At 37.8% G+C, this 22,689-nt stretch overlaps 2 protein-coding genes and 1 long non-coding RNA gene across 5 annotated transcripts; 1 reads left to right on the plus strand and 2 right to left on the minus strand.

Moving 5' to 3' along the window:
- The first annotated feature begins 102 nt into the window (after positions 1-102).
- Positions 103-6,954, plus strand: LOC144059015 (uncharacterized protein C3orf85-like). The gene is made up of 6 exons (XM_077577781.1): positions 103-156; positions 4,852-4,890; positions 5,011-5,046; positions 5,396-5,520; positions 5,870-5,955; positions 6,475-6,954. Exons 3-6 carry the CDS (start codon positions 5,013-5,015, stop codon positions 6,551-6,553), a joined length of 324 nt encoding a protein of 107 aa, XP_077433907.1. The 5' UTR covers positions 103-156; positions 4,852-4,890; positions 5,011-5,012; the 3' UTR covers positions 6,554-6,954.
- On the minus strand, positions 6,938-17,124 carry LOC144059014 (neuronal acetylcholine receptor subunit non-alpha-2-like). 3 transcript variants are annotated; one of them, XM_077577779.1, is made up of 6 exons: positions 15,746-15,842; positions 14,634-14,785; positions 13,236-13,280; positions 11,971-12,080; positions 10,005-10,911; positions 6,938-7,886 (listed from the first exon to the last, which is right to left on the minus strand). In XM_077577779.1, the coding sequence occupies exons 2-6, from the start codon at positions 14,754-14,756 to the stop codon at positions 7,713-7,715; spliced, it is 1,359 nt and encodes a 452-aa protein (XP_077433905.1). In that variant the 5' UTR covers positions 14,757-14,785; positions 15,746-15,842; the 3' UTR covers positions 6,938-7,712. The 3 variants fall into 3 exon arrangements, with proteins under 3 accessions (XP_077433905.1, XP_077433906.1, XP_077433904.1); XM_077577780.1 differs by having other exon boundaries at positions 15,668-15,746; XM_077577778.1 differs by lacking the exon at positions 15,746-15,842 and adding an exon at positions 16,876-17,124 and having other exon boundaries at positions 6,943-7,886.
- LOC144059016 (uncharacterized) lies at positions 17,120-20,806 on the minus strand. Its single transcript, XR_013295543.1, has 3 exons — positions 20,755-20,806; positions 20,365-20,440; positions 17,120-17,141 (listed from the first exon to the last, which is right to left on the minus strand). It is a non-coding gene; the product is annotated as an uncharacterized LOC144059016 (long non-coding RNA).
- Positions 20,807-22,689: the final 1,883 nt, after the last annotated feature.

Genomic DNA, 22,689 nt, shown 5'->3' on the forward strand with positions numbered 1-22,689 from the left:
GCAGGAGAGAGGCGGGGTAAAGAGAAGAGAGGAGGAGAGGCAGCGAGGGAGGAAAGGGGAGGGATGGGGCAACGTGCCCACTATTGACAATCCAGAACAAGTGGGGATAAGCGCGTTCACCAGACTGCACGCTGGCGCGCACTTGTAGTGCTCGAGGTACGATTGAAACTTGTTTGGCCAGAAAATGTATACCGTATTTTCCGCACTATAAGGCGCACCTAAAAACCTTTATATTTTTTTTTTCAAAAACAGACAGTGCACCTTATAATTCCATGCGCCTTATATGTGGATCAATATTGGTGAAGTAAACTCCATCTCGTGGACGCTTAACGCAACCCCAGGCACTACAGTAGCTTCTATTCTGTGCACCTTATAATGTGGTGCGCCTTATTTATGGAAAAAGTTTTTAAATAGGCCATTCTTTGAAGGTGCGCTTTATAGTGCGAAAAATACGGTATTTGAAATCGTCCAAATGACATGACAAAGCTTTTAATCAGCGCTGAATGAATGCTGCGTAGTGTGTATATATGAATTGATATTGTACATTCATTTTTACAAATTCATCTTTACTCTGTAATACATGTAAAATAAAATACACATATGAGGGGGAAAATAAAAGCCTATATGATGAGACACTGTCACAATAGTTGCAGATCACAAGTCCACAAGCCTATTCCCAAAAGTCAAGTCGGGTTCTAAGATGTCCCCACTTGGTTGCTTTGTTTTCTGCGGCTTTCCTCTCTTTCTGAAGTGATTGGACGCTCTAGGGTTGGGTGCAGAATCTTCATTTGTCAGCTCATGGTTATTTCAAAAGTCAATTATAGTCAAATATGCCAAGCACACGCAGCCGCACACACAGGCTCATGTCCTCAACACTGCAGACTTGTTGATTAATTGAATTTATATCAGAAATTCTCTCTTTTCCAAGGCTAATAATGCTCAGTTTTAATTTTCACTTTCAGAGCGGTATGTTAAGATTGTGGTTTCAGTTTGCAGATGTGGATAGTTATTCCTTTAAAGTTACTCATGTAACTGTTTGGATAAATTGTACTTATGGGGTGTGTAGACTTTTTATAGCCATATATTATGCAATTCAACAAATGGTAACAAAATAGTATAAGATCATTTCTTATATTAGCTGAATTTGTTATTTTAATAATAATTTAATTGTTATTTGTTAAAGATTGTATTTATTATTGTTTTACAGTATATTAAGTGAAATTGTTCAGCAGCATCTGAATTTGCAGATTCATATTTTATTTTGTTATTTTTAGAATAAATAAATAAATAAATAAATAACCAGAAATTACTCACCATATACTCACCAGTATTTTTTCACTGAATAATTTTTTCTCTTACTAAAGTAATTATTTGGACTACTTATTACTTTTATCCATCCATCCATTTTCCACTTGAGTTATATTATCATAAAATAACACTACAGATTCTTGAGTACAATTTTTTGCTACGCTACCCACCTGTGGGTACAGTAGTGTGAAAATTGTATGAGTATATTTTGAAGGTGCATTGCATTGTCGTTGCAGTTAATTGTTATTTTGTCACATTTACACTTCCAGCATTTCCAGCACTTGCAGTGTTTGTTGTTTTTCTCATTATTCTAGGCCAGTGTGGCTCAGAAGCAGATGAGCCCTACAGATAATTCCCGGCAGAAATAGAATCCGAGAGGAAATGAGGTGGAAAAACTCGTTCTTCGTAAATGTTCTTACTGACTGACTCACTCTTTTTTCCCTGTTTTGGGTCATTCAAAAAGCAGTGCTGCTGACACGTTTACATATGGAGGCACTCTTTTGAAAGACAATCATGTTATTAGATTTTATTTGCTATAAGGCTTATTGAATGATTTTTTTATTGTTGGTTGAAAGGGACTGAGCATGTCGTAGGTGGATGAGTTTATTGATAAGCAATCGATGACTGCAAGTTGTGATTTTTTTTTTCACTTTTAATGAGAGTTGGGTGGCACACTAGGGCTGTAGAAGAGCTGGTGAGCTGATGATCTGATTTGCTGACTGGAAGGAAGCAGAGTTGAAAAACTGGGTCAAACTTACAACTTGGTGTTAAAAAGAAATACAAGAAAAGTACACACCAACTGGTTTATCTATGACAGTTAGGTTTACTCCCTCAAAGAATTTGATTCCCAACTTCCACTGTCATTGCAAACACAGGATTCACAATTGAGAGTTTTATCATCTCCCATCCATGCATTAAATTCAACAATGATTCAATTCAAATAAAATTTTTTAATATGTTTTAGGTGAACTAATATACACACTCACACGCACGCACACACACATACTCACCCACATACAAAATTGAAAAAAGAAATTTTAAAATTAAAAAAAAATAAATAAAAAAAGAGAGAGCAATGATGATGACATGTCAAATCCATAAAATTACCAAATGAACAATACTGAGCTCCCCAGGAATAAAAAATAATAATTCAACAACGCAACATCAGTGATGATGTCATACATACCAAATTATTCTCAGGACCGGTATTTAGGAGTATTATTGTCTATATCCCTCCCAAAAAGGTGTAGTTGCACTAAATATATTCAGCCCATCTCATGCCTTGAGGGTTGCACACACAGCTGTGCACATACAACCAAATCTTTCCGAAAAGTTCCCCAGTTTCAGCTCCAATAGTTGAGATATGTTAACTAAGCCACCAAGACAAATAAAATAAGCAGCAGGAATAAAAAGTCTTTAAAAATTAAAACATGCATGTCAATAGATGACGGAAAGACCATTGATGCATAATGTTTATGTGGACCTGCATAATGGTGTGTTATTTTACAGTAGAAATATAATCTACTTGGTGGGTTGATGCCAGAAGAGAGATAGTGACGAGTTAAGTGTAGAAAATGGTGCAAAGAGCAAAGGGAGATGTTAATTCTCTTATCTTTAATACATGAGCAGTGTTCCACTAATGGACTTAAATGTTGTGGCATTGCTTTTTCACCCTTTTATCATGGCTCTTTATCTCAACTGCGTTCATTTTTCTTTTTATAGTTCCCTCTTTTGTTGCCTTCTTTTTTTTCTAATCTGCGGTCACAGCAGAGGCAATGATGTAAAATTGCTACTGTTTGGATACAAAAGTGTTTTTTTTTTTTTTTCTTTTCATTTGTAGAGGTGGATCATAGCTAATGATGATGTATTGTCGTTTGATGTATTTAGGCCCATCCATCTTTTAACTTCTAAAACAATGGTTCTCAAACGTTATACCACAATTAAGCTACCACCTAAATTTTTTTTTTTTTTAAACTCTACAAGCATCACCATACTGAATAGCAAAATACTCCTAATTACTCATAAAACGTAAATTTAATATTATTTTAAGCTATTGTAACATGCATAGTTCGCTAATTAACAATGAGCTTAAACTAAAAAAAAAAAACATATGTAATGTTTCAATTCAAATGAAGTAAATAAATAAATAAATAAAATGTTACAACAATATTTTTTAGAACAAACTGCACTTAAAACATTTGATGCAAAAGCATTGTACTAAAAAGACTAAATACAGCTGAACTGAAGTTACGCACAGATTTTTTCGTACACCACGAGTGGGTGTCCACACTTTGAGAATCACTGTTCTATATTGTTTATCCTCATTAGGATTGTAGGTAACTGGAGCCTATAACAGCTGACTTTGGGTGAGAAATGGGGTGCACCCTGGACTGGTCGTTGCACAGATAAATAAGCATATACATTAGATTGGAACACATGAGAGTCTTCAATTAACGTGCATTTTTTTGTATAATTTGGGAGGAAGGTGAAAGCCCTTCAATAAATATAGATCTTTTTTCTCAATAAATGTAATTTAAAAAAGTGATTAAAAAAAACAGTGTCTCCGTGCAGTATAATCATGACTTTTTAAAGTAAAACAACCACCATAAACAATGCATCTACACAACATTTCAGTGGTTCCAGCTGTGCAATCTAATGCAATCTGATCTCCAGTAAACTCAATGAGTAGCACAGAAGGTAATCAAAGTATTAGAAACAGATCTCAATATGGTGCAGTGTGCTTCATTGGTTAAAGGGCTTGCTGGAGCCAGTCATGAGCGTAGTCAGAACCCCACCCAGTGGAGGAAACATTATTGTACTGACACACAAACAAATGCAGAGAGACAGAGATTGTGCCATTTAAAATGAATAGTGAGTCTGATCGGTAGAATGTGTGTGAAGATAAGTGACGGGCCAAGCAACAGACATAATCATACATTGATTTCTTTACATGCTAATGCATAACTATAAGACTTACGCCTGATTAAGCTGTTTAATATGTTTCTGGTTGGGAGGATAGTTCCTGTTTGATTAAATGAGAGGATGACGACAACGGACCAGACCATCTTCCTGGGATAAGACAAAACAATGGTAGGCACTAGTCAGAGAGAGCACAACAAATGTTTGGTCAAGATCATGTGGTGTGACTTGTGACACGTATTAAAAAAGAAGCACTGAGAAGTAGTGTACAGTTGTAACTTCTTAAATCTGAAATCATCCCTAAAAGTTATTCAGGTTTCATATATATTACATTTTTAGTGCAGCATCAAAAAAAAAAAGTCAGCTCATTAAAAAGTGAAATTGTTTATCAGCACAATATGCTTATAAAAGCTATTGACACATTGACGACTACTTCATACAGTCGTCATCTTAATCATAAATCTCAGAGTCTTGCTTGTACCCGAAGTGAAGCAGCAGTGTGTGTGAGTGTGTGTGTGTGTGTGTGTGTGTTTTGGATGGCTACCTTCTGAGTCTTGTTTGTTTGACTTAACTCATTCCTCTCGGTGAAAGAAACTCTTGTTCTCGTCCACATTCATTTGTGAGGTTCTCAGGTTGGAGCTGACATCAGCGCTCATTCTGCAGGTACATTTTGAACTTCTCTTCTCTGGATATTTAAAATTTGTACTGTGTTTTATTTTCCTCTAATGATTTTTTATATTAGAACTACGCACCTAAAATACTTCTTTTTTTTTTCATTTTAAGACATGAAGTTTGTAATACTGCTTGCGCTTTTGACTGGTGAGTACAATAATTAATTTGATAATAAGTTACTCAAATGTGTACACGGCCATATCGCTTCATTTTGGCAAAAATAACTACACAACTTCACTCTCAGTAAGAAACACATTGTTAAATTGATGTATATTCATTAATATATCATCACAAACTTATCATAAAGCTCTTGTGTTAGTTTGTGCAGGTGCACTTGATATTGTGGTTAATGTAATGTAAAAAAATGTAGCAGTAGGGGAGAAAAATATTGTATATATTATGCAAAAATTAATAAATAAGTAAAATCTTTGATTGGTTTGTTCACTATCGTGTTAAATTCAACACTGTCCACCTTGTGTGATCATTTTGTCTTTAGGGGTTCTGGCAGCCCCGTTCATGAGAGAAGAGGAAGCAAAGGGCTTCATCCGGCTGAAAAGACAGTCGGGTTACTGGGACCCCCACAATTCACAGAACCAGTGGGGTTACACCATCCAGGAGCAGGTGACGCTACTGCTGCTTGTTCTGGTCATACAAGACGTTTGCTGAAAAACTCACCTATTCCTTGGACTAAAAGTGTTGCTTTGGCACCCTCTTGTGGCTTCTCTGTGCCTAGGAATTATGTTGAAGTGTCTTGCGGAGCTTCATGTAGTGCTTTGCCGCTATCTTGGTGCCAAGGACTATGTTGAAGTCAATTGATGAGTTTGATGTAATAACCTTTTTAGTGGAGCGTCAATTACTTATTTTTTTTTTTGCTCTTCATCACAGAGACTTGACTATGCTTTATAGTCATCGGCAAAAAAAAAAAAAAAAAAAACATTACTTTCTATATGACACTGATTTTGTCTCCCAGGCTAACGAGTACTGGACAGCCCTTCGAACTGACGCCCAGTTCTACATGGATATGGGCAACCTGATGTTTGACCGCTCTGTGGCAGAGTAAGTGACACAATCTTATGTGGTGCCCATTGGCAATTTTGTACTTTTTGGTAGCTAGCTTAAGTTTAGCACAACATGCAGTCTAACTGTGCACATGGTTGGAGTTTTCTCTATTTTGGTATTGTGCTAGACTCAAAATTGCGCCACAAGTTAGACTTGGCTTTACCGAGTCTAAAATGTAGTCTCAGCAAGGTGCAACACAGTCCCAACATATTAGACTAGATTTGCCCTGGCACAAAAATGACAATACACCTCTGGAAGAGAAATTAGCAAAAATAAGCACGTTACTGTATATGTTAAGAAAGAGGAGCCTACTGCAGTTCTCCTGCTTGATTTCATACCAGTGGGTGGGATACCACCATTTTCTAACATATAAAAACACCACTGAATGTATAGTTGTACTTTGATATTTTTGGGGTTGATATTTTAATTAGTTATTTAACCATAATTTGCATCATCAATGATGTCATTACTATCATAAGTCTTATCATAACTAACATTTTTCCATTGATGTTGCAGTGAGAACAACAGGCTGTACATGGAGATGTTGCGCAATGCCAGAGCTCACTTGGACAGCCAGACGGGAGGACGCAAATAGAACACAAGAAGACAAATGATATGAGTGTTGACATGGGAGACAAACATGATTATAATGTGGCTAATGGCAGGGGAATGTTTCGTGTTTCTGCTCTGTAGATATTTTTTTTAGATGCAATTGAGAGTGGCAATTTAACCTTTTTTTTATGGTAATAATTTAGCTGCACTGCCTACCCAATAATATCACAGCTAGGAAACAAATCATATGAAGGAAACAAGAACTTTGTTGGCTGAGACTCACTTTGGTATTTCATTCCAATGCAGAAAAACTGTTTAGATTTGTTGTGAAACATGCTGACTCATTTTAGATTTGTCTTATTGTGTAGAGGTAGAATCCTGTAAATTTGGTGAATGAATGAAGAAGATTGTTGCTGCTGCAATAAATATTAGTCATAATAATAATATATGGCCAAGTCATATTCTTATTATTATCATTATTATGGACAATGGAAATAGTGTTGATTCTGTTCTGAGCAACAACAAAAAAATCATATATACTGCATACATATCAGGAATCAAAAGGATATTTTTAAAAAGGCCTTTAAGCAAGAAAACTACTGCTGTTATTTTTTGTGTGACCACTAGGGGGTACTGTCACAAACTGACACTCTTGCAACGCCCGTCTTGTATCTGCTACACTTTTATGCAAACAAGTTCCATGCATGCAATTTTGTTGATTAAAACACAATTTATTGCAAGACTATTTATGGGTGAATAATAAGACATTTTTCTACCAGTAGTTCACCCTCATGACTTTACTATAGTCAATGTTAACTTCAATATACGTGTATGGGACCCACTCTGCGTAAATGATGAAAATACTTTCAAGCAGAGATAGCAGGGAATATTTGTATATACAGCATAAAATTAGCCAACAAAAATGTCAGTGTTCTTCAAAGGGGATCCCTTTTTTTTCCAGTTACATGATACAGACTTGTTAATGCTAATTATAAAAGTAAAAAGTAAAGAGGTGATTATAATAATAAAACAAAACCATCTGTATGTGAACACGTTGAAGAGATAGGAGTTTCAAACAGACAGAGCTGTGTGGAAGACCAGTGCGTGATAAATAAGTGCAAAAATAATTATTACAAGGATAAAAGATCCCCCTTTAATAAATATTGTTACTGTCTTATCAACTGAAATATGAGTGGCCTGTGCTAAAGCTGTGAGCTTGAAGTTGGATCCTCACTTGCAATTGGTGGCGGGATTTTGAAGAACATGTACAGAGCTGGAGTGAAGATAAGGACGGTGCCAAGTATAGAGACAGTCAGGAATGCCCACAGGAAGATTCTGTCTAGCACCTGGGCCACAAATTTCCAGTCTTGAACCACCTGGGAGAAAAAGAGGAATGTGAGTATAACAAGGATATGGTACATTTGTAATATAACAGCATATTAAAAACAGATTGTTTTTCACATACAGTACAACATTCTCCATTCACATGCTGGGGGGGGAAAAAAAGGAAAAAAAGATTAAAATGTCGTAATATGCAAGCAGGCCAGTAGTTAGTGATTTTCCTTTGCGCAGCAACATTAAGCCAATGTGCACCAACTGCTTGATAACCTTCTCCATAAATGTGGGTTTAGAATTTTATTTTTGTGTACCGTTATGCTTGGTTATGCTGGTTGCAGGAGGCTCCAGTAAATGCACAATTCGCTAAAAAACTATAAAACAAAGTCATTCTCACCCCTTACCCACTGCATGATAGGATCCAAAAATAAAATCAGCAAGTAGGTGAATACATTATGTATTATTCATAAGTTGAAATGCATCAAGAGCGCTGTGGTCCTCTAGTGATTCCCAAATCTCATCCAATTTCACTTATATGAGACTCATTATTACAGATTTAGTCCTTTACCTATCAGGCAGAACCATTAAATGCCCTTCCATTTGATGGCAGAAGGTACAATAAACCTTTGTATCCACTTTTTGCCATTCACACAAGAGAATTCGTCAGAGATTCTTGCAAGCATATCAGCTATGTGTTCAACTAAACTGGGCCAGATTTCACATGGTGTAACAAAATTTCTGAGCAAATTGAGACAATTCATACTTAATGTGACATATTTGGGAGGGTGCCATGAGATTTTTGGTTCAATACAGAAATACTGGCTGAGTATTTAAAAGAGACAGTGTGTAGGATTTAGTACCATCTAGTGGTGAACTAATAATAAATTCACTTTGAAAATCCACTATTAATTTCAATAATCTGCAAAAACCTATGATCTATCACATCAACGTACATTTTTTCATATAATCGTAAGATTAATACTCACTAATTATATTACATAGTTCGCGCCGGGCCTTACGGGAGGCTGACATTTAGCCGCCATCTGCTACGGCTATCTAAGGGAGAAGAACTTTGTGAACGTAGTTAGCCTCTGCTACCGCGACCGCTGCTTACCGTCCACAGCTAGGGCCTGCAGGTGGTCTTTGCTGAGTCGTCTGATTTGTCTCCCTCTGCTTTGCTCTAGCTAGCTTTTGTTAGTTTCTCCTGCTAGCCGCTCTTGTTAGCCGCTCCAGCCAGTTCTTGCTAGCCACTTTTCTTAACCTCGTCAGTTCTTGCTCATTGGGCTGGTTTATCTCTCTGTGGCACCATAAATGCGCGTTTTTTCAAAAGGCACATGCGCTTTGAACTTAGGTCAATGCATTCTATTAGCTCACTACTAGATGGCAATACATTCGACACACTGTCTCTTTAATACGCCACATTTATTGTACAAAACGAATTGAAATTCAGTCATTTCTCGGGACTCTCTTATTTGGACTAGTGTTGAGGAACTGCCACGAAACTTCAGGTGAGGTAATTTGAGAAAAACAAAGAATCTCTATTTTTAAAAACCTGCTAAAGGCCAAATGGATTGATTTTTAGTTCCTATGCTGCAATCAATTAGCAAAAAAACCCTTCAGAAAATCTGTTAGGGGAGGGCAATTAACTCATTCACTGCCATAAATTCATTTGAACTATTTCTATTAGTTTAACCCTTTTTCTACTTTTGTTAACAAGAGTAAGCAAACCTAGAATTTGTTTTAATGTACATTTCGAACAGATATAAAATTTGTGATTAATCGTGAGTTAACTAGTGAAGTCATGTGATTAATTACAATTAAAAAATGTAATCACGTGACGCCCCTAATTTTTAATAATCTTTTATTCTTTAAAAAAAAGAAAAGATTAAAAAAATATATATATTAAAAATTAGCGGCGTCAGGCAATTAATATTAGTAATCGTATGCATCGATTCGAAATGTACAATATTTTTTTCTAGGTTTTTTATACTCTTGTTAACAAAAGTAAATAAAAAAAAAATAACGTTAAATTAATAGAAATCGTTCAAATGATTTTTTGACGCCTATAGCCGTCAATGGCGGTGAATGAGTTAATTGCCATCTTATGCCCTCAGAGAAGTGGTTTACTTTCCCCCACAAATCTTGCAAGGTCATCTTACCTCTCGAATGAAGTGTTCCTTGCGGATGTGTCTGCTGATATAGCGTACTGAGTAGATGGCCTTCTCCAGCATGGTGGCCCAGGCCTCCTCCTCCTTTCCATCGGAAGCTGTCTGTCCACCGCTCGCCTTCTGGCCTCCTCTCCGACCTCCAGATCTCGGTTTCACCTCGGGACTTTCAGGAGCCAGCTCCGGGTAGTGGTAGCGGTCGATGTGACCTCGCATGCACAGCAACCTGGGCAGCTTCTGAAGAAAGAGGTTGCGGACCCACGGCGACATGGGGTGGTAGGTGGCCGACGAGCGGTGGTGCACGTTGATGACGAAGACGGTGACGATGATGGAGAGCGTGACAAAGATCATGATGAAGAGCAAATACTCGCCGATTAGCGGGATGACTTTGGAAGACGAAGGGATGATCTCCTCGATGACGAGGAGGAAGACGGTGAGCGACACGAGGACAGAGGTGGAGAGCGACAGCTTCTCGCCTTCGTCGGACGGGAGGTAGAAGACCAGAACGGTCAAGAAAGACAAGCCCAGACAAGGGATGATGAGGAACAGCGTGTAGAATAACGGCAACCTCTTCAGGATGAAGGAGTACGTGAGGAAGGGGTAGGAATACATGCCGTCCTTCCGGTTTCCTCTTGCGCCCGTGGCGTTGAGGATCTCCCACTCGCCGTTATCGAAAAAGTCCTTCCGGTCCACGTGGTTGTCTAACAAAACCAGGTCTACCATGTTGCCGTCGTAGGTCCAAGAGCCGAACTTCATGGTGCAATTCTGCCGGTCAAAGGGGAAAAAGGTGACATCCATGGTGCAGGCCGACTTGTAACTGGCAGGCGGTGTCCAGGTGATGACTCCGTTGTACTTGACGATGGCTTTGGTCATCAGGGAGCCCTCAAACCGCCCGTCAGCGCTGAAGAAAAATCATAGTCACAGAATGTGTATTTTGGAAACGTGTAAATCATTAAAAAATAATAATAATAATAAAACAGCACATTCATGTAGAACAGTTGATGAATAATAGAATTTTGTGGACCATAAAATTTGTACCCATTTTTTGACAATCAACATATAGTGTGAATTATTTTTCCAATGTTAAAGCAGTGGTTCCTCGTACTTTTCTTACACCTCAAAAATACTTCACCCTCTGAATACAGTACTACCATAATAACCAACATTACATGCAGTAGCGTCGTCGGTGCAAGTGTTCGTTAAAACAGAACCCGAGGTTATATTTCTAAAAAGTATTTCTAATATTATTGTAAGTCAGTTTAACTTTATGCACACATTTTGAACATTAGCCCCATGCTTAAATATAGGAGAATAAAAAAACTGTACTTAAATAATGATTCTGTTGAAATATATTGCAAAAAAATGTCAAACAGTAAAAAAAAATAAAATAAATAAATTACATTGAATTCAATTAAAATTTTAAACTAATTTAGTGATCGTTTAGCATACCATAAGCGGGTGCCCCAGAACCACACTTTGACAGTCATTGCATTAATAAAGTAAACCCCCATTTTTTTTTTTTTACAATAACATGTTGTATGTGCCCCTGCTAATCTAAACACAGTATTCTGATTAATATTGCGTATATGTTAAATATGAGTTACGCAGCAAAATCCACCCATTTTTTTTAATCTCAGAGGCTGACCATTTTGCAGCTGTGATTGGTTGTTTGCTACCTGAGCAACTGTGATGTCATTTTCAGTGGACAGCAAGTGTCAAAATGCCCGCTCCTTGAGATGGATTTGGATTTTGTTGCTTTATTCATATTCCACAAACACAATATTAATCAGAATAACGTGTTTAGACTATTGAGAGCACATGCAACATATTATTGTAAAGGAAATGTGAGAGTCGACGTCCACTTTAAGAACTTGTGTTTCCTTCGTTTTTTTTGCACATCATTTATTACATTATTTTATTTGCATTATAGTGGAAAACTGATGAAAATGTTGGATCTTACTTTTCATACAGGACAATGTCAGGCAGCCAAATGTTTTCGGATGGAACTCGGATGGAAGTAATGCCTCCATATTTATCTGGATTCCAACGCAGCTTGAAATCAATCCACTGCTGCTCAACACACAAAACAAAACACACTACTCAACACCACTTTTTTATTCATTCGCTTTAAGCATCAAAACAAACTTATGGTGGTTTCATGCAGGTTTTCTTTTGCCATAAAGAAACATTGATTGTTGTGTCATTCATTTTATATAGTGCATGTCAGAGGCGATTCTAGGGTCAGAGGTTCAGGGGTGCTATAAAGACGTTTGGGGGTGCTCCCCGCTCCAAATATTGCATGGGAAGTCAGTGAGTAAACCGAATCTAATAAAAGTTATTCAAAAGAGGAAAGTACTTAAAATATAAACATATGCCAACCCTAATTTCTTGGGAAGGGTACTCTTTTTAATACAACAGCTCCTCAACATTCGCATTGACAGTATGCATGTTTTTGGAGTAAACCAGCTCCACACAGTTTACATTGAAATTTAACCAAAAAAATGGACCTTGGACTTGTTTTTTGAAATTTTTGTTTCATTTTTTATTTTTTCTGGAGAGCTCAGTATTGTTCATTCGGTAATTTTACCGATTTGACATGTCAATTTTTTTTATTTTCAATGAAACACATAACATATCAAATATATTACATTTCCCTCATTAGGAAGTAGCAACATGATTGAGGAGCAAATAAGCAGACTAGTAATGAAAACAATGTGTGTTGAGTGGTAGAAGGTAAAATGATACTTGTCACATATTCTGATGTAAGTAAGGAACACTTGATTTCACTACTCTCGACAGACATAACCCGTGAATGGACTGAGGAGGATGACACGCAGCTCTCTGCACCGCTTGCTTGTAAGCAAAAGCAGAGATGGGAGGGGTCAAGTTGGATGAAGCCATTTTCAATCAAATGGGGGGGTGTACTGTATTTTTGTTGTTTAAATATGACTTTTAAGCTCTATGGTTTATATATGTTATAGCTATGAGTTTCTAGCTTGTTAAAAATAACATATAGTAAAATATATCTGTATCTACTCAAATTTAAATTAAATTTGAAGCACTCCCCAAATAGGGCTAAATAGGCATCTGGTGCATGTCCTCATTAGACTTTAAAACCTTTATCACATATACAGTGAAATGTGTGTTTAATAATTTAATAATGTGTTTTTTGAACAGCAATAAACAGCTATAGAACTGTAACTGTAAATGTTGACTACTGCTTACCTGCCAAAGCCAAACATTTGTCGTCATTAGCTGGTTCTTTTCATCCTAAACATAATAACACAAACAAAAGAGGGACGTGATTAGGAAGAAATAACCACATAACTAATCAATGGAATAATTAATGGAATAACTAATTAATTTGGTTGTATTTGTATAACTATAATAGTCATTCCATAAGCTAATTGACAAGGACAACACATTTAGAGTAATAGTGCATATAACTGCATTGAGAGAATTATACCAATCATTCACCTCATTCAGTACACGTGCACAAGTGTATTAAATCCAATACAAGAGCAGGGGGGGGGGGGGGGTCTTTGCAAGGATAATAATAATGTTCATTTTATATTGACACAGTTAGACTGGCCTGAGGAGCTTAAATGAAGGACAGCAGGAAAAAGAGCACTAAGCACTTACACTGAAAGGCAAGGACAGACTCAGAAAGAGGATACGATGGGGGGGTTAACTTAAACGCTGTAGACATCTGCAGGTGAGGGAGTGTTTCCGACGAGCCCCCGGCCTTAGCTGTCACCCTCACTTGGACGCTGTGGCCGTCACACTGAGCAGAGGTGAAGCATGATCTAATACTGAGCTTTGCAGCAGCCAATTATGTGAGCACAGAAGGACAACACAGAACACATTGTCGCCGCACTCCCTCTCTCTTTTGTCCAAAATTCTAAAGGACCACCTGATTGAAACAGTTTCTTTCTCTCACCCAAGAAAGGGCTTTGTATTCAGCTCATGTGGCAGGTGGGAGCCAAAATGCTTGGGATGAATATTTCACGCTGGGGAGCGTAGCTCATCCATTAGCGTCCTCCATTTTCCCTCCCTTTGAACAAACCAAAGCATTTCATCCTATCAGCGGCAACCCCTGAAATATTAAAACAGCACTCCAGTCAGAGATGGGATGCATGTGGATCTGTGAAGAAAGTGTTCGGGATCTATTTTCAGGAATTCAGGAACCAGGATAGTTCTAAACTCAGCTTCATTTTTTTTTTAAAGAAAAGGAAAAGAAAAGTACCATTCTAGTGAAGTTAACATTTTTATTTATTTATTTATTTATTTATTTATTATTATTATAGTTGTGGCACATTGGCTGTCTAATATTAAAGTATTGCTTTGGGGCTATTTTGAGGCATCTTGTTGATAAGGAACTACGTTAAGTGAGTTGAGAAGTTTCATATAGCGCTTTGCTGCCATCTGGTGGCATCTATAGGCATCTACTAATGGATTTTCACCATTCAGCGTGATGACTACAACACTGAAAATGAACAACCCACTAAGAAAGTTCTTGGATTTGATGACATTGTGCAAGTGTACCTAATGAAAGCAAGTTTACGTTTGTCATTGTGAAGTTGTAAAACACAAGTTCAAGCAGTTGGCGTGTTAAACTCTCACCACATCCACCAGCTGGGAGATCTTGAGCCCGAAGCGGACTCTGATGGTGTCGTTGGCATGTTGTATGGGCCTCACCCAGCGCTGGTAGCCTTGGAAGAGATTCTTCAGCAAGGCGTCCTCCATCTCCGCCAAGGATACAAACTCATTTGGCGCTAGAATGGAAAGAGGACAGCGACAGTGAAACATAACAATAACCATAAATCAAATCAAGAATGAATATGATAGTCTGGGACTGCATTAGAGAGTGGAAGTCGTTCTTTATAGAATGTATATGTGTAATCATATTGTTCAGTTGAGCAGTCATCACTGCAGTCATAATGTAGTACATACAGTACCGGGAAGTATTTTAATGCAATACTGTACAGTCACTCAAAGAGTCACAAATGTGCAATTAACCTCTTTTTGTCTCATGACATAATCCTGCTTTTCCAAAGTAGGCTACTACAGGCTGCTCAAAATTAAACTCTCTTGAGCTTTCTTAGTAAAAGATCAGCACTTTGCATTGTATTATTTTATATTCGGCCCTTTATTAGGTACACATGCACAATTTAACGAGATTCAGCATAGAATCAAGTTTTGATTGATACTGACAAGTAGATATTAATTGACCAGTATGTTTATTATTGTGATTTTACTTTGCAGTGCTGTAACCTAACTTACTGGACAAATGCTTCTAATAATTTGGGTCCGTTATTTTTTTATAAGATACTGTTCCACCCACAATCATAAACAAGCATATTGCTAAATGAAAAGCCCTTTGACACTGTCAATCAAAAACTAGATTGTGATCATCTTCTTAGAGTGAGCTAGTGTATCGAATGCAATGACCTGTGAGTATGAAGGAAATAAAGCTTTTTAGTTTTGATGTTAGTTTTGAAGTTCATTTTCAATGTAACTACAAAGACAGAAAAGTAACATGCACCACGCGCACCACAACAATAAACAGATGATTATCTGAACCGCTTATCCTCAATTTACTAGTCTTATGGGAATGCATGTTTCCACTACTAGTGCTACTTTGGGCCTACTACAACCTCTCTAGTAAAGTAGTCCTGCACTTAAGCCACGCGGTAGTAATCTCGGGGCCCTACTGGTAGCATCCAAATGTCCACCTTGTCATGATCTGTCATCTGTTGAATTAGTTTTGATTGTAGTTTTGTCATGATTTGCTCGTGTTCATTTTTTCTGTCTCGTTAGATTATTGTGTCCACCTGTTCTTGTCATCAAGTTTCCTTGTGTCTTCCAATCAGCTCCCTCGGGCACTTTTGTCTTCTTATCCACTGACTCTCTGTGTCTTGTCAGTCTGCTTGTCTTTGAGTTGCCTTCTTCTGCCTTCATTGCTTATTTGCTTTAGTTAGTTGTCCCTGTCACATTTTGTTGCTGTTGGGGTTCTATTTTCATTTTTTTATTTTATTTTTTTACTTTTGCTAATTTTGTATTTTGAGAACCCAAGAACCTTGTTTATGTTGGTTCTTTTGGAAATTAAATCCATTTTGTTTTTGAGTCCCTCCTCCCTCCCTTTCTTTATCTATGTGTTCAACCCAACGCAAAACCTGACACACGCGTGGTTTATAAACTACCCCTAACCAAGATATCAATGATGTCCCAAAATTTGCTCAAACTGTGGTATGACATTCTAGTAAACTCCTCTTGAGTGAGGATAAGGCCCAAGACCTGCCATGAATGGCGAAAATATACAAGCAACTGAAGCTTGACAAAAAAGGTTTGTAATTGCCAATAGATGCCACAGATGGCAGCAAAGCACGACTTCTATCTGAGAGAAACTCCTCAACTCACTTCTACGTACATATATCATTTACACCAAGATGCCACCAAAGCAATAATGTCATTTATTTGGCGTGAATACCAAAGCAGCAAGTAAGTGATTTGTTCAGCTAATAACACAGAATAAGTTCCAAAAATAAATACTATATGACATTATATAATTATGCTATTTGTAAACATCTGGCACTTCTCTGGTACTACTTGTAGTATGTAGCTACCGTACTCCAAACTTGTCCTGTGTGTGGTGTATATGTAGTGTACAGTAGTGGAAAGCACTAGTGGAAAAACGTTACTAGTAACTTAATAAGACACATTTGTTCTATAGTGCGTCCGACCTGTGTTACCGGTGAGGATAAAGTATAGATACTAGTGCATGGACCTTAAGCTGGATATCAAGGATATTAAATAAATGCTCAAATGACTTTCCATACCCGCGTGCATTTGCATCATTTCTTACCACTGCTGGCGGCGAGGGCGAGCGGGCAAGATGCAGCCGAGAGGACGACGAGGAGCGCCAACTTCATCATGTCCTTTGCGCTCCTACAGACGCTTTTCGCTAACATCTGACTTTCCGGGGACACGCCGAGGGTCCCATCAAGTGAAGCGGACAGGCTACGGCCCCAAAACGTGAAGAGAGACGGGGTGCACACGCTGACTTCGGGATGGAGCGCCACAAGGTGGAAGAGGAGATGGGATGGAGGAGAGGATGAGGGGGTGGAGTCACTGGAATGGACGTGGAGCAATGTTTATTATCTATTTTTAAAGCGGGTCCAAAACATTTAATATTTAATGGTATAAAGTCTAAGACCTTTCAATTTTTAATTAATATCAAAATATTTTTTAATTAACTGGTGTATAATGTAACAAAAAGGGGAATTCCAATGTTCCTGCTGTTTGGTGACTGATGATGGACTTCAATGGACGCCCACTAGAGGGTGCTAAAAAAGGAAAAAGAGTGACTCAGGCATGTATTAGTCAATGTATTTGTCCAAGAGCGTCCTTTGAACATGCAAAACACATCATATTGATATTGCCAGGTTCAGAAGGTTCATTGCAGTTATCTACATATTTGATTATGCATTTGATATTACATTATAAAAACTGTATTCTTGACGTGGCTCAGGTTTAACTATGTCAAGTTAATGTATCTTTCAGTTCTTGTTTTTTATTTATTATGCATTTTATCACTTTCATTTGCAGCAAGCCTTGAACCTGACCCTCTGGTTCCAAAGGGCAAGTCTGTACAGGTCAACTACTGCCACATGCTACTAGTGTAGGTCACTATAAAAAGCAAAATAAAGCGTATAGATATTGACTCCTAAAAACGAATATGACATTCATACAGTGCAGAACGTCCATCATCATTCAATCAGCTGGCATATAGGACAGTTTGGGAAGGACTCCTGCATACAAACACACTGACAAACAGATGTTTCTATACATGTTGGAGTCATTAAATTAGTACCTTCCACAGGATGTCTGTGGGTGTTCCATTGAAGTGTGAAAATACTCATGGGAACAACACCGGAACAATTTTGTGCAGCCAAATGTTCACTAGCTCCAAATGACAGATTTACAGTATAAAACTGTCCATTAGAAATGACTGATGAAAATGAGAAAGAGATAGACACACTGCCATGATTGAGAAGGCACACGCACACACAAACAGTCACTGATGGCAGTGTGTTTTCCCAGATGACACCACTTTTGATAGTGTTGCATGTGCTGAGAAACTTGTAGGAAGAGTGTAAAAATGTCAAGCTGACGTGTTAAATAAACAGTTAATCATTCAGTTGTTGGGTTAGTGAATTATAATAAATATCTATCCATCCATTTTCTATACTGCTTAACCTGTTCCAAGTCACAATAAATAAATAAATAAATAAAATTAAAAAATATATATATATATGAAACACTGCAAAATTAAAGAAGAAGAAGTAGAGGAAGCGTAGACTTTTCATCGAATCTGGTTCCCTTCACCTTGAATTCAGAAAGTGTTGAGTTCTTGTATTCCCCATCTCCATTCAGCTTAAGGAAGTGTTCCTTTAGTTTTGTGCTGGACTAGAATTGTTCAACTTGGCATTGCACATCATGCTGTTAGGACACTGACCCCCATCACTCAACTCAACTTTGTATTTTAGAGCACTTTAAGAAAACCACCACTGTTGTTCTACTTTGTAAAATGGAACCCAGGGGCAGCATATACAATGAAAACAGCAGAGGCTCCAGAATTGAACCCTGTGGAACACCACACGTTCTGTTATACATGTGAATTCATATTGCATCTACTGTATTCTTCTGACCATTTTTTTTTTTGTCTTGACATAGTATGAAAGGAATACAACAATAAAGTAATCACACGGCATGCCGTCACAACAGTCACAAGTCAACTACCGAGTGCACCAAATTCCCTGCATGACAGACAGGTCAAGCCATTTAGCGTAGCCTGGTGTACTGCTGTATTACAATTGCCATTGTAATTCCTACCTGAGCATTTAGCACAAAGACATGTTTTATGAGCAAAGTGCATGTTTCTTCCCAAGAGAATTACGTTTGAGCTAGTTGGAAAGTTCAAAAGCCATGATTGTTTTTGGAGCTGCATTTTTTTTAACTATAGTACATAGTAGCATCAGATACGATAAAAAAAAAAAAAAGATAATAATCTACAGCCCCTGCAGGTGAAACAACCAAAAATATTTTGGTGCCCAAACTCACAAAGTACAACGCATTAAGCACAAAGCGCATGTTTGCTGTTTTGCATCTTCATCTCCTCCCTCTGTCCTCATCGCGGGTTACAATGATGGGCCGGGCTGGGGGAACGGGAGGCTGATTATCACAATGAAATTATCCTGATTTTCTGCTCCACTTGGAGCCGGGGGGACGAGCAGCTGCTGCCTCCCAGATCGTCCAGTCCGCCTCCCTTCTAATCATTCGGAAAGAAAAAATTCTTGTGGGCTGGAAACCTGCCGGTTCCTTCCATGACGACTCTGTACAGCTGTGTTTGTAGACGCGTGTGTGTTTGTGCTGCAGTGATTTATTGCATGCGCTGGATTTACTTTTGTTGGGTGGGTTTTGTTATGGACTGGTTAACTGTGTCCTCTGTTGTTGCGTAATTGTGCATATTTTGGCTGGGTGCAAAGATGTTTGATAAAACAGAGGAAACAGCCTAACGCCTGCAGGTGTTTATCTTATAATTTGTTTGTTATTTTAAGTATTTAAAAATCTGGTGATGAAAGCATGTAGTGGACTCTTTACAACTCTAGGAAAGCAATCAAACTGGGCCAAATACTTATATTGAATGAAGAATGTTTCGATGAATTGAGCAAATAAATCCTCTTTTGTCAATTCCCAAATTGAAAGACAATTAAATGACCCAACATGCCATATTAGTGAACCTCATATTCCAAATTCTAAATCCTTGAATCTTTTTGTAAGTATGTGTGTTTGCGTGTGTGTGTGCGCATGCCGTAAGCCAGTTGGCAGAATGAACTCTGGCACATCAAACATGTTGTCATCAGATGTGAGTCAGCTGTGCTTCTTGTGTCTCATCTGTATGAATATCTGTTTACTGAATGCGCTTGTGTGTACAGTATATAGGTAGGTATGTAGGTAGGTAGGTACAGAAAAGTGCAGGTCCAAATGGTCAACAATGGACGGCAAGAAATGGCGCAGAGATGCAAATTTGTTCCATGAGCAAATCTTTGCTTTGATTTGTGAACTAAATTTTGAGATACAAGCGCTGAACTCAAACCAACTCCCTGCACAACAAGCCACAAATTGGCAAATAAGTAATTCTTTAAAATAGAGGCTTCACCCTAGGTGATTTGGTGCCCTAGGTGAAAGTCAATGTAATCGGCAATCCGTCAATAAATTCGGCAAGCCGTCAATGACGGTCATCCCACTTTGGTGACGGATTGACGATGACGTAACATTGGCGAATGCCCACCTCGAATACCAGACACTCATTTTGCTGCGCAATCGACGATTGACGGTTCATCTTGAAATATTGACGGATTCATATTCTGTTGAAGAAGAGATGAAATCTCAAAATAAAAATAAATCACAGGCAATTACACTGTCAAACACTCTAATGACCACAATAATGTAACATCAATTTTTTTAGCCCTTCTATGACTTTTCCTATTATGTAAGCTAGCGGACTTTAAGGCGGTAATGAGATTCCTTTAAATAAACCACTATTGTTCTTGTAAAGAAAAAAATAATGGTTCTGGTGGTAGGCATTGAGGTTTCTAGTTCTGTAAAGGCAGAATACTGTATATACCGTACAGTATCCTTTTTGCTCATTACATTGTGCCAGTGTACGTACTGTACTGACCTGTGTGTTTGATGTCTCCTCCATTGTATCTAACACACAGTGTACACTGTAGTTACCCAACACTGCAGGGCACCCTCCGATGTGTGTAAGTGTGGGCAGTGTGTCTCAGTGCGACTTGACATGTTCACAGTCAAATTTGGAGTCAAAGAGATGTTGTGTAACCATCAGCCGCCTCTGGACAAGAGCGACAGATAATGAGGCGCCTTCTGTCACGTCACATATGCAACACATCACGTGCACTTAGAGCCGCAGTGACAGCATCAAGAGGACCTCGACTTTTGGCTGACAATATCGCAATGTATCGTCTGCCTTTAACGGATATGCTGTACTGTAGATGGCAGAGGGATAATGCACCTTTCAACATTCATTATTCATCATTCACTGGAAGGAAGCTTAAATGTGTTGATGCTTTAAAAAAGAGAAGATCAGCACAAAGCATGAGGGCAACACAAAAACAAAGTGGATGCTGTATTAAAGTGTATGTGGCAGCAAAATGTGGCCTGAAAAATAAATGAACAACAAACAAACAAACAAACAAATAAATAAATAAACAAATAAAATATTACTTATTAAGAAAATTGATCTTCCAATAGAATAGGAAAATCCAACTTATATACACAACCTACAACTTTAGAATGATCATATGATATCTCATTTAAAGCTAAACCAGTAATAAAGTCTAATTAACACGTTGTAATATATTATTATGAAATGTTTGAAGTAAAAACATCTCAAAAAGGGATATTAGCGGAAGACTCAGAAAATAAATTGTGCTTTCACTTGGGTCCCATCTAATCTGCATTTTTTTTGCAAGTTACTGTTATCATATTTCATGAAATATTGCTAGATTTGATGGCTGTGGATTTGGACCAATGTTGCATTAAACTTCTGTTTATGTAATCCCTCTGTTTGATCACATTTGCTGACATCTTTGGCCTAAACAGCAACCTTGGATCCTGAATGAAATTTCTAACCATCACTAGGGTGAAAGATTTGCCCACTGGCTTGTGAGTGACATATTCTGATATTCCACGGCCAAGTATAGAACCAATTGTGGTAACAAAAATTGTAATTGCATGCAAGTGAATGTACAATTTCTCCCCTTTATCCTCTGTTGTCTTGTTTCCACAGTTCAGACTCAAATAGCCTTTTGTTACTGTTTGACAGTTGGTATTGTGTCAGATGCTGGCAGTGATGAAATACTAACATATTTGTTCTCCTTTGCATTCCTTTGCAATTTTCAGATTGCAATTGTTGTCCATGTTTTGAGCTAGTAGCTAGCAATCGTCACTTCACTTGTTGTTTTCTTCCATCAGAGGATGAATTTCCTACACAAGCAAGTAATGTGGCTCAGCTGCTTTGAGCCAAGCAGTCTGCCGCTCGACACGTTTTCCTCATGTGTTTGGTAGCTTTTGTTATGGGCCAATTAAAACCAAGGTTGAACATTGTGGCCATAATTTCAAAATACGTGTTTGAAACAATGTTCATCACCGAAACAACATCACACCTAAAGTGAAGCACGGCGGAACCTTTGTCAAGGCGAATATAATCATCAGTTTTTTTAAATAGTAGCCAGTGTTTGCACGTAACTTTCACAAAATGTCAGGAAAAGCCTACTAGAACCTCCAAACTTTTTTGTGTTAATCAAAGGCACTTTTCACGTGGGTTTAAACATGATGGGTTCATTCTGAACACAGCCACATCCCAGTTAACATATGAAGGTGTGTACACTTGTGCAAATGTTTTTGATCAATTCTCTATTTTTACTTCAGTTCTTCAAAAGATGACAAAAATCAAATGAGTAATATAGCTTTTTTTTTTTTAGCTTTTTTTTTTTAATTCTGAAAACATGTTTTGATGTAATGTATCCCCTCCACCCCACCCCATTTTTTTTATTTAAAAAAAAAAAAAAACTGTAGATGACAAGAACCTGCC

This window comes from Vanacampus margaritifer, chromosome 10, assembly GCF_051991255.1.
Source record: "Vanacampus margaritifer isolate UIUO_Vmar chromosome 10, RoL_Vmar_1.0, whole genome shotgun sequence".
NCBI lineage: Eukaryota > Metazoa > Chordata > Actinopteri > Syngnathiformes > Syngnathidae > Vanacampus > Vanacampus margaritifer.